General features: G+C 46.4%; 1 protein-coding gene across 6 annotated transcripts in view; it reads left to right on the forward strand.

The window, feature by feature from the left end:
* The window catches only part of FOCAD (focadhesin), a 200,222-nt gene that overhangs the window by 45,416 nt on the left and 142,021 nt on the right, over positions 1-12,785 (forward strand). For 5 of the 6 annotated variants that reach the window (XM_073345495.2, XM_073345491.2, XM_073345492.2 and 2 more), the window contains 4 exons: positions 363-567; positions 8,973-9,179; positions 10,521-10,608; positions 11,342-11,550. In XM_073345495.2, coding sequence (XP_073201596.1) covers positions 363-567; positions 8,973-9,179; positions 10,521-10,608; positions 11,342-11,550 — 709 coding nt within the window. The remainder of the gene's footprint in view (positions 1-362; positions 568-8,972; positions 9,180-10,520; positions 10,609-11,341; positions 11,551-12,785) is intronic. The other variant, XM_073345494.2, reaches the window with a different exon arrangement.

Below are 12,785 nucleotides of genomic sequence, written 5' to 3' on the forward strand. Positions count from 1 at the left end.
GCACAGAAAACAGCTTTCTAAATTGTTGAGGAAAAAAATCAAATATAAAATGCCATTGCAATATCTAAGAGTATAAAGTGAGGTGTTATTCATGCAGCAGTACAGAGTAAGTATATTGGCAATGCACTTTAATTGCACCTTTACTATACAAGAGCTCATTATATTGTTCTGTGCCAGTAAATCAAATTGTTACTGCTTATTGTGAGATTTAGCAATGACTGTCATGGTGTCTTCTCATAATTAGTATACATCCTGCACAATGTTGATACCTATAGAGGCTGTGAATGTTATGTTGTTTGGGTTTCACTGTTCGCTGACTTTTACTAGTAAGTGGTCTCAGAAAACTTATTTTTGAAATGCAGGGCACAGAGTTCATGCGTCTGTATAATGACCCCATTTTTAAGATACCTGTATTGTGAACCGTCCCAATTGGGGGAGAATGCGGAACTGCGAATGGGTCTACTTAAAATCTTACTTCAGCCACATGGTCCTGAGAACAAAGAGGCACCTTCTACACTAGAACACCTTATTCTTCAGCTGCTTTGTGACTTGATTCCACATTTTCAGGTAAAAGTTAATTTAGTGCTTGGTGCTGCCTTCTGCAAATAAACTTAGTTAAAGCAGCTTTGTTATTGTATTACTCTTTTGTATGTTCACATGCAGTGCTGCATTCCAACTCCCACAAACTAGATTTGATCAGCAGCTTGGAAATCCAGAACTGATATGTCTGGTTTTCTTGGGGAAGGTAATATAATTTTTTTAAGAGATCAAATCTGACCATGCAAGGTCTAACTGGGAACAAGCGTTGTGTGTGATAGTAACTAATGATGCTGATGGCCTTATATACAGTTTAAGCTGGGAGAGCAGCATGTGAGAGACAGAATGTTATTGTCCCGAACCAATCACAATCTGCTGTTCTTCTTCGAGTGTTTGCTCATGTCGATTCCATCTAGGTGTGCATGTGTCCACGTGCACGTCCGTCAGAGATATTTGCCTTAGCGGTACCCGTAGGGCTGGCTGTCGCATCCTCTGGAGTGCCACGCTCATTAGGCGGTATATCAGGCACCACCGGCCCTGTGTCCTCTCAGTTCCTTCTTACTGCCCGTGGTGGTCGGTCGGAGCGCCTTTATTGCTTAGCAAGCGCTAGCAGTTTCTACCATTCTGAACTTCACGCCTTAGAGCCATTGTACATAGTTTGCATTTGATAGTTAAGTGTTAGTTAGCAGTTAGGGTCCAAGTGGGACTTTGCCCCAGGCAGAGCATGCCCTGGTCTCCCAGGTTTAAGCCCTGCTCAGACTGCAGCAGGCCTATGCCTGCGAGTGACCCCAATGGCAGCTGCCTTAAGTTCTTCGGGGAGTCAAGTGTTAAGGAGTGGTGCTGGATCTGCAAAAACTTTCAGCCCTGCACCCAAAAGGAGCAGGATGTCGGTCTCAGGGCTATCCTAATGGAGTCCGCCTTCTGCCCGGCTTCTAAGCCATCCAGACAAGTTGCACCGAGTGCCTCAGCCTCCATGCACAGTGCTTCACTGGCACCAAGCTCCTCCTGGCATTGTTCGTTGTGGCTGAAGAAGAAGACAAGAAGTGCTCCCTGGCACTGAACAAGAAGGCCCTGGGGTCATTTGGCAAGGGACCTGGGCCTGCCAGTCAGGCTACTCCGGGGCCACGTGATCATGCCTCCCCAGCTGGGGCTCCGAGCCCTCTTAAAGATCCGCCACCGACTCCTGGGAGCAGTATGGGACCCACACTCCTGCCTGCATCTTCATCGTCCCAGGCTCCCCAGGCACAGAGAGAGCACAGGTCTCCACCTGCTCCGATGAAGACCCCGGTGCTGCAGAACCCGGCTAAGGTTTCCCACGAGGGCAAGCCCCCCCTTAAAACCCCTCAGGAGCAGGAGAACAATGCTCGTTGCCGGACAGAAGATGTTCTCCGCTGTGTCTGGAATCCAGGGGCAGATCCCAGTCGCATTGTTGATTGCCCAGGCAAACTTCCAGATCCCCTCGGCGCTACTCACCGGCACGGGGTTGATGCTCCCCTTACTATTCCTGGCACTGCTCACTCTCTTGATGATCATCCTCTAGGCATCAGGCCCGATCACCAACACAGTGGGAAAGTTCCCCGTCCTGGTACTGGTCTCTGCAGCACGGGTCTCCCCAGCACCGGAACCGCTCTCCACGGTACAGTTATTGTTCAGTTACACCTGTGCAATGGTCGTTGGTAGCCACGACCCACAGTAAACAAACACAGGCATTGTCGGATCCTCCCTGGTCTTCAGAAGGTGGTTCCTCTGGTACGGAGGGCCAGTTCAGCCCATCGTCAAGGTCTCATCGGTGTGATTGGGCACTGGAGCCCACTCCCTTGTCTCCGGCACCAGAATGGCAACACGGCCAGTGGCCTTATTGAAGCGCATGAGGCATACTGGTTGTGACGATGCCTCCTTTGCAGCACTCCTTGGTGGCTGTGGTGGACCATTGGTTGGTGGCCCCACTGGCACTGGGCCCGGTACTGAAAGCCGGGGTGGAGGAACCTGTGCCCACCCCAAAGCCACCTTCTATGACGGTGGTTGAGACCTCAGCACTCCCACCGGCAGTCCAGTCTTCCTTGTCATCCCCAGACAAGGCAGTCTTGGGACCTTCCAGAGCTAGCCCGCTGGATGACTTTAGGGAACATCAAGCCCTTCTCTGGCATATGGCCGAGAACTTGGGGCTCGAGGTATAGGAAATGGCAGAGCAGGAGGACGCTCTCTTCAACGTCCTCTCGGCCTTCACGCCTGCCAGGGTTGCCTTGCCTGTACATGATCCTCGAGATAGCCACGGCCTTGTGGCAGACTCCGCCCTCTTCATTCCGCTCACCTCAAAACGGGCTGAGAAAAAGTGCTTTGTGCAGGCCAAAGGTTTTGAATACCTTTATACCCACCCACCCTGAGGTTCTCTGGTTGTATCTGCCACCAATGAAAAAGACAAACAGGTCCCCACCTCCTTGACTCCCAAAAACAAAGAGGCTAAGAAACTATTTATTTATTCAACCGCCAGCCTGCAATTTTGGGTGGCGAACCATCAGGCCCTGCTGGGCTGGTACAGTTTTAATCTCTAGGACGGCTGCAGAAAGTCCCAGGAATCCGTCCCTCTGAGACTGGCCCAAGAGTTTGGCACTGTGGTGGAGGAGGGTACTGCGGCAGCCAGATGTTCTCTGCAAATGGCATAGGATGCGTCAGACTCGGCAGCAAGGGTGGTCACATCGGCGGTGGTCATGCGAAGCAGCTCCTGGCTCCAGACAGCAAGCCTCTCCGAGGAGATGCAGGCCTCGATCCAGGACCTCCCCTTTGATGGAGTTGGTCTGTTCTCGGATCTGACGGATGCCAGGCTGCATGGGTTGAAGGACACGAGGGCTACCCTTCGCTCGTTGGGCATGCACACGCCACAATCAGCCAGAAAGCCCTTCCGACCACTGCCAAGACCCTGCCAGCCTCGTCCGGGATCTATGAGAAGAGATGCTAACTTTGGTCATCATCACCCTTCTTCCTTATGTTTACCAGCCCAGCCTGGGGCCGCCAAGCACCCAGGGGGCCAGAAGCGATGCCCCGCTCAGTTGACCGGATCCTACCCACCTTTTCCTCAGCCGCCTCTCTCCCTACCGCTTGGCCTGGTTGCGGGTTATGTCGGACCGCTGGGTCCTGGACCTAGTGACTTGGAATTATACCCTGCAGTTCTTGGGCACCCCTCCTTCCTGCCCCCACACCTTCATTCCCTCATTTCCCTATCCCTCTTCAGGGACCCTTCTCAAGAGCAATCGTTCAAGAGGTCAAGAAGCTCCTGGGCTTGGGGGCTGTGGAGGATGTTCCTTGGGACATGGAAGAAAAAGGATTCTACTCCCGCTACTTCCTAATCCCGAAGGCCAAAGGGGGCCTCAGACCCATCCTGGACCTGTGTGGCCTCAACAAGTCTCTCAAGAAGTTGAAGTTCCTCATGGTCTCCCTGGCCTCCATCATTCCTTCCCTGGATCCGGGGGATTGGTACACCACTCTCAACTTAAAGGACACTTACTTTCATGTCTCCATACTGCCGGGCCACATGCGTTTCCTGTGTTTCATAGTGGCTGGGCATCACTTCCAATTCACGGCGCTACCCTTTGGCCTGTCCTCGGCCACCAGGGTCTTCACAAAATGTGTGGCGCTGGTCGCGGCTTACCTGATATGTCGGAGGGTCCCGATCTTCCCATATCTCGATGACTGGCTTAAAAAGGGCAGGTCTCGGGAGCAGGTGCAACATAGACTCAATCTGGTGTGGTCCATCTGTCCAACGAGCTGGACATGTTAACACCAGTCCAATGTATAGAGTTTATCGGAGCATTTCTCAACTCCATGCGAGGTGGGGCCTTCCTTCCAAAAGTGCGCTTCCAGGCCATGTCAGACTTGATTGCTCACATAAAGAGCCATCCGCTCACCACAACCCATGCGTGCCTTTGACTAATGGACCATATGGCCACGTGCACGTACGCGATCATCCATGCCTGACTTCATCTACGGCCTCTGCAGGCGTGGCTTGTCCTGGTCTATATCCCCACCAGGCACGCCCTAGCCCGAGTGGTCATGGTGCTGAGCTACATCCTCTTGGACTGGTGGCTGGATCCCGAGTCAGTGCTCCAGGGGGTTCTATTTGTGACCCCATCTCTGTCACTTACCCTGGTCTCAGATGTGTCGGACCTGGGCTGGGGAGCCCATCTGGGCGAGCTCAACACCCAGGTTCACCGGCTACCCAGTGATCTGGCTCTTCATATGAACGTCATGGAGCTCAGAGCAGATTTCCTGGCCTACCAGGCGTTCTTGCCCCACTTGGCAGGAAGGTTCAAGTCCTGAGGGACAGTACAGCCGTGATGTATTACATCAACAGGCAGGGTGATGCTAGGTTTTTGGTCCTTTGTCGGGAGACGCTCAGCCTCTGGGACTTTTGTGTGTAGCATGCCATTTATCTGGTGGCCGCCCACCTGCCTAGAACTAGGAACTTCCTGGCAGATCACCTCAGCAGGTCCTTCTTGTATCACCACGAATGGTCGCTTTCTCCGGCGGTGGTCTGCTTGATCTTTCGCAGGTGGGGGACTCCCAGGGTGGACCTATTTACGTCCAGGCATAACAGAAAGTGTCACCTGTTCTGTTGTCTGTGGGGCAGGGACAAGGGTTCCCTGTTGGATGCCTTCCTGATTCTGTGGTCGGGAGCGCTGATGTACGCCTTCTCGCCCGTACCATTGATCCACAAGGTATTGCTGAAGGTGAAACAAGACAGAACGTCTGTTATCCTCATAGCCCCAGCGTGGCCTTGTCAACACTGGTTCGCCATGCTGCTGAGTCTCTCAGCAGCCACCCCATTGCAGCTACCTCTTTGGCCAGATCTGCTGTCCCACAACCATGGCAACCTGCTGCACCTGAACTTGGCACCGTTGCACTTGACGGCTTGGCTGCTGCATGGCTAAGTATGAATGAACAGGAGTGTTCCACTGGTGTCCAACAGGTTTTGCTGGGCAGCAGAAAACGATCCACCACGGCTACCTATGTGGCAAAGTGGAAGCGGTTCACATGTTGGGCCTCGGACCGACACATTCGTGTGGAAGAGGCCCAGCTGCAGGACATCTGGGACTATTTATTGCACCTTAAGCTTCAGGGTCTGTCACCATCTTTGATCAAGGTACACCTAGAGACCATTACGGCATTCCACCCTTGGTTTCAAGGCCACTTGGTCTTCTCCCATCCCATGATAGCGCACTTCTTAAAAGGTCTAGCGTGCCTTTACCCGCATGTCCAGGACCTGGTCCTCTCTTGGGACCTGAATCTTGTGCTGTCGAGGCTCACGGGTCCTCCCTTGGAACCCTTCCAGCCACCAGTCCAAGAGGATGTAGCTTCCTGCTGCCTTTCTCCTGGAAGGTCTCCTTCTTGGTCGCTATAACTTCAACCTGTGGAGTGTCCGAGATCAGGACGCTAATGTTGGAACCACCCAATATGGTCTTCAATAAGGACAAGTATAGCTGCATCTGCACCCTACCTTTCTGCCCAAGGTCATCTCCCAGTTCCACACAGGTCAAGACATTTACTTACCAGTCCTTTATCCAAAGCCTGCTGTCACTGACAGGATGAAAGGTTGCCCAGTGTCAGCCCAGAGAATCTCATCTTGGATCACGGCCTATATCTGCTTTTGCTATGAGCTGGCAAAGGTGTCCCCACCGGCGATCGTGACAGCTCATTCAACTAGGATGCAGGCATTATCATCAGCCTTCCTGGCGCAGGTGCTGATCCAAGAGATCTGTCGGGCCACGACCTGGTCGTCCGTCTACACTTTCGCGTCTCACTATGCAGTGAGTCAGCAGGGTCAAGATGATGCTGGCTTTGGCAGAGCAGTGCTGCAAGCTGCAAGACTGTGAACTCCGAGCCCACCTCCATTGATTCTGCTTGTGAGTCACCTAGAATGGAATCGACATGAGCAAGTATTCGAAGAAGAAAAAATGGTTACCTACCTTTCGTAACTGTTATTCTTCGAGATGTGTTGCTCATGATCATTCCATTTCCCGCCCTCCTGCCCCTCCGTAGGAGTTGTCAGCAAGAAGGAACAGAGAGGGTGTAGGGCTGGCGGTGCTTGATATTCCGAGGCATGAGTGCAGTACTCCACGGGGCGCCACAGCCGGCTCTACTGGTACCGCTAAGGCAGAAATCTCAGACGGCTGCACACGTGGGCACGCATATATCTAGAGTGTAATGAACATGAGCAAAACATCTTGAAGAATAACAGTTATGAAAGGTAGGTAACCGTTTTTTACAGCCAGTTCTTAACATCACAAACTGTCTTGAGAAAACTCGTAACACTTGAAATTGGATGGGTTGGTTTTAAAGTGTGAAATGGGGTATACAAAGTTCTTGTGTTTTAATAAGAACACAAATTGTCCCCTTACCTGAATAAGTGTGACATTCTCTGAAGCCAGTGGGACTGTGTACTGGAAGGCACAACTGTACTCTGTGTAGGCTGGGATTGTCAGAGGGGCCTACCTCTCACTGAAATTCAGTGCAAAGTAGGGTGCCTAATTGTCTTGGGCCTCTTTCAAAATCTCAGCCATAGCTCATTGAGGAGAAGAGGGGAAGAATGGTCCAGTGTTTAGGTTGCAAGCCTGAGACTCAGGCGATGCGGGAGGGACTTCCCTGCTTCATCACAGACTTCCTGGGAGAGCTTTGGCAACTCCCTTAGGTCTGGTCTGTGCTTCATGGTTAGGTCAACGTAAGCTGCCTTGCATCGACCTAGCTGTGGAAGTGTTTTCTTGTAAATTTGGATCCCACCCATGTAAGTGCCTCTCTGTGCCTACGTAGTAACACCCCCTCCCCGAGTGGTGTAGAGTCACTGTCAATATAATTGGATTGACACTGTGTCAGTGTAGACACTGCATTGTTTATGTTGACTGTTACCGGTTTTCAGGAGCCATCCCATAATCCCCAGACTGACAATACAATTGATACAAGTGCTCCTCGTGAGGACACGCACCACTAACACAAGGAGCCAAGTGGGTACACACAATAATTTAATAACTGTGGTGACTGTATGATGACATAAATAATTTTGTAGTGTAGACATGGCCGTAGCCTCTTTCTGCCTTAGTTTCCTGTCTGCAAAATGGGAATATTAGGTGTAGTGAAGATAAACACATTAAAGATTGTAGGATGGTAATAGACTTCAAAAGGGACACAGAAAACTTCTCAGAAAAATAGTTATGAACCTGCTTTATTCCCCCAAAACCAAAACACACAACTATAGGAGTAAACTCTGTTTTGCTAGAAATCACTTATATTTTCTTAAATGTATACTAAGCTTAACATTCTTTTCACTGTCCCCTTGTCCACAGTGTGTCTTTCACTGCAGCTAGGAAAATCTTTGGCCCAAGAACTCATAAGCTTGTTTTCATAACCTGTCCTTTCTTCCTTCTACGATCCCCAAGCCCTTTTTATCCTTTCTTTATCTAGCCCCTCGTTTAGTCCTGCTACTGTGTATTGCATAAATGCTGAAAGCTTCGTAATCATTTTGTTGTCTTATGGTGGCAACCACTGGTGAAGGGTTCAGCTGGTCACCTGCACTTTCCTTTTGATGAATTCAGCAGACACAAGGCTCCTGATTAGAGCAGATGGTTCATTGTTCTTAATCCTTTGCAATAAATGCCAATGTGGGTGAGATCAAAACCTTATTCATAACAGCAGCTCCAGAATTTTGATTAGAACAGCTGGGTTTGGTTGGAATTGGAATTTGCAAGAGCAGAACATCTTTCCTATCTAACACATTAACCTATTGAGAAACCCTGCCATTTGAATCCTCTTCTGCACTGCTTCCAAATATAGAATGACACTTTTGGTCAAGACACTAGAATACAATTTTTTTCTGTAGATAAACTTACTTGGTGCTTCAGGGGAATAAGATACTGACTTGCTACCTCTGGAGACTGAAGTTGGAATCAAGATTAGATAATAAGAAAAGTGATGGGGGGGGGGGAATCTCAATAATAAGAAAATTTCAGCATTAGAAAACCTCTGCACCACTTGTTCTATTTGGCAATCACTAACCCAGAGAAGCTCAGGAACTGAATTGCATGCAGTAGCAAATCAGGAATGAAGGACCCAAAACCAAGGATGTCTGCCTGTTGTCCCTCTTAAGGAAAAGGGCAGTGCTTGTTAATTCTTTAAGTTTCTGTCTGATTTTACTGCTGAGTTTCAAACTGCAGATAGGCTTGTCTGTTCCAAGGCTGATCCTGCCATCAGGCATAGAATGTTTGGGTTGGTAGTTTATCTCTGAATATGTTTTTTGCAAGGTTCTTAGAAAAGTTCGCAATGAAAAAGTTATACAACTCTTAGAGCCAGCTATAGAAATTGAAACTCTTTCACCCATCATGTAAGGGAGAAGGAAAATAAATAAAAAAGTGTGTGTGTATGTGTTGTAAGCTATCTCTTTTTCTCGACAGATAAAGGACTTGCCACAAATAACGGAAGCATTGTTCTTTCTAGAAGAATTATTCTGCAGTCTGCTTCGGTACCCTGTTTTTTGGAAAGTCCAGTTATCCCAGCTTTGTCTGCAGATTCTGTGCTTCTGTGAGATTTGTCTGAATGTGACAGGGGAATGTTCATCTACAATTTGCTTAATAGAGCAAAATGTTGAGCTCTTGCAAGAGGTAAGACTTTGGGAGAAGATACAAAAAGCTACATTAAATGGAAAGATTGTTGCCATTTTAAAGGTGGTCTTTCAAAGTGGGTCTATATATGCAGTTATTTTTTTCTTGCTAAGAATCTTTGTTTAAAATGCTCATCTGTGCTGAAAAAGTCAATCGAAGGTTCTCATTATCCTCCCTGTGAGACCAACACAAAGTTAATAGAAAATTCATAAGCAAATAGCATGTCCTGTATTTGCAACAAGCACCATCTTCCAATATATTGAATTTTTACAAGTTAAGAAATCTGAAATGTTTTGATCAGGCTGTAATCCTCAATCAGGGTTTGCAGTTTCAAATCACTGGGACTTGTGCTCCTAAGTTGTATAGGTGTTTTTTAAATCTCAGCCTTCGGTGTCTAAATATAGCCTTAGGAGCCTAATGCATTTTTGAAAAGATTGGGCTATATGTCTAAAACAGTTCACAATAACTTTTAGCGTATTGGAAGTCTAAATAACTTTTCATTATTAATGTTGAAGTAGCTTTATTTTGAAGTGACAAAAGTTTTTTGCTACCTAGAGAAAATCGCTCCACCCTATTAGAAACATGATCTAGGAGCAGAGTTTGACCATTGTAGAGTTCAGATTGCCGCTGTCTGTGAATTTCACTGCTTCAGGCCCAGTATTTTCACAGAAATTTGTATATTATGGATAAAATTGCCAGCACAGGTTTTTAAAAAATGCAGATTACCCAGAAGATCCTACTGACACCAACAGAGGATGCTTAGCACTTTAGACATCCAGGTACTTATTTAGGTCCCTAGAATATGGTTTTAGGAGCCTAATTTTAGGCACCCATTTTTGAAGATTTCTAGGCCTATGTCGAGTACATAGACATTGAACTGTTTTATCTAAACTAATAAGGCTTTTACCATAGTGTTTGCTTATGGTAGATATATGAAGCCTGGGTTTAATTTTGTTGTTATTGTTTCTTCGCTGCAAAACTAAAAAGCCAGAAAATTTAAAATTATGAAGTCCCCATATCTCAACTACTATGTTTTAGTGCTGACTGGTTAGATTCAATGTAGACTGTTGTGTAGGGAGCTGGCCAGTATAGGTTAAACCAAATTATAGAGAAACTAATCAGAATCTTGTGGCTATTTAATAAAAGGCTTGAATTGTATTGGACCTCATGCTTCCAGTTGATTACCTTTATTGAAAGGTTGCTGCTTTTAAATTGCAAGGTTTGAACAGGTATACTGTGTGCATAAAAAAGGCATGCAATATTGATATGTTTGTTTATTTCACACCCAATCTGGCTCAAAACTGAAGTCTTCAAACAACACTTTTTTTTCTGCCTCTTCAGGACTTTCCAGTTGAACAGGCCATAATTGGATTAGGTTTACTTCTGCTACAGTCTCCAGCGTGTCAGCAGAAACCTATCTTAAACCTAGGTAAAGTTCTACTTGGAATATCCAGTTTCCAAGATCATGGTTTCCTGTTTGTTTTGTTTCCTTAAATTTAAGACATTTTCTTTTTGTAGTCAGTCTTCTTTGAAGTTAGATGCAGTGATTGGAATGCTCATTGTATTAAGCTGTAATTTTTTGTTGTTAAAAAATAAAAGTTTGATCTGGTGGAGCCAAAGGCGAAAACAGATTTTTTTCTCCCCTCCTTTTTCCTGTCATGGATGTTAGCATCTGCTGGCTTGTTCTTCCTTTGTATTGGGGTTTAAATTTTTCTAGCCAGCAGCAGGATAGCCTTAGCACAGGGTTCAGGCCTCCTGAACCTGTTACTTCTGACAGTTCTTCTGATCTCACATTTGACAATCTTGAGGGCACAGCGTATAGCTTATTTGTTTGGCTGGGCTTTTGACTTATTGGTTTAGTAATAGAGAATAGACTTTTCCTGCTGATACATTAACAAGCAGGGGTTTCTGTTCTATTCCATTTCTGTGTTTATTAATGTAAGGTGCTCAGGTGGCTTGGTATAAAGGGCATGAAATGTAAATTTGGTGATGTGGTCCTTATCAGGAAAGTAGTTTGCACTGTGGCAGTATAATGTATATATATTGCAACTCTTTTGGGGACTGTTACTGTGCTTGACCAGAGTGTTTGCTAGAAAATATGTATGTCATACTGAAAAGTATAACTCTTTTTTCCACCTAATTTTTTTCTCTTGCTCAAATAGCTTGCAAGCTCCTTTCCTGTACAGAAACTCAGAAAATTCCAGCCACAGCCATCATCTTGGTGATGCCTGTGTTGCAGATCTTATCTTCAACAGCAGTTGAGGACTGCATATCGGAGGAAGATTCTGACCCCACTAGGCAACAGCTGGCTATAAATCTTTTGGAAATGGTACAGCAGGAGGGCATAAAGGATAAAAAGAAATTGGTAAAGGTTTAATTGAGGCTTTTCCCTTCTTTTGGGGCAGATTGGGTTAGGGGGAATATAACAGTTTCTCTGCGTTGTTACATGCAGTAATTTACATTCGAGACTTCTAAAGGTGATGTGTGTGTTTGTGTTCTTTTTAAACTTGACATGGAAACTGTCAACACGTGTATTAAAGATGAGTAAAATGGGAAGTACTGGGAAGGCAGCAAAAACTAATTTTGCTCTTGGGCATCGCTTCTACCTGTATGGTTGTTTGTTTTTTTTTTACAGCCTTATATCAGCTCATACAGATGTAAAGGTATAAATACATCTTCATCCTGTGCTGTTAGCCAAATAGCAGCGCTCAATAGAACGCAAAACTTTTGCCTCCTTCAGACTCTTGCTTATGGTACTCTTATTCATCCCTTTCCTTGTAACAGTATAGTCTCATCAACCACCATTCTTTTCTTCTCTTTCCACTTTGTTGGGGAAGGGAGGGAGAACAAAGGCAAAGGGGGCATAAAAGTACCACCTATTATGGTGTCAACTGATCATCTTGGAATCTTTTTGTACGTACTTGTTGCTCCCCTCTTATTTACTGATACATGATCTTGAGCCTGAGAACTCTCCCTCCCTCCCACACAGAATCATAGAAATGTAGGTCTGGAAGGGACCTTGAGAAGTTATCAAGTTCAGCCTCCTGCACTGAGACAGGACCAAGTAAACCTAGATCGTCCCTGACAAGTATTTGTCCAGCCTGTTCTTAAAAACTTCCAGTGCTGAGGATTTCCACCATCTCCCTTGGAAACCTATTCCAGTGCTTAGCTACTCTTATAGCTAGAAAGTTTTTCCTGATATTTAACCTAAAGCTCCCTTCCTGTAGATTAAGCCTATTACTTCTTGTCCTACCTTCAGTGGACATGGAGGGCAACTGACCACCATCCTCTTTATAATAGCCCTTAACAGACCTGATTGCTGTTTTCAGGTTCACCCTCAGTATTCTTTTGTCAAGACTAAACATGCCTGTTTCTTTTAACCTTTCCTCATGAGTCAGGTTTTCAAAATCCTTTGTCATTATTGTTGCTCTCCTCTAGACTCCATCCATATGTTCATAGAATCATAGGGTTAGAAGGGACCACAAAGGTCATCAAGTCTAACCCCCTGCCAAGATGCAGGATTTGTTGTCTAAATCATCCGAGACAGATGACTATCCAGCCTTCTTTTGAAAATCTCCATCCAAATGTTCTGCAGATAGGTGAGAG

Source organism: Lepidochelys kempii, chromosome 5, assembly GCF_965140285.1.
Source record: "Lepidochelys kempii isolate rLepKem1 chromosome 5, rLepKem1.hap1, whole genome shotgun sequence".
NCBI classification, from domain to species: Eukaryota; Metazoa; Chordata; order Testudines; family Cheloniidae; genus Lepidochelys; species Lepidochelys kempii.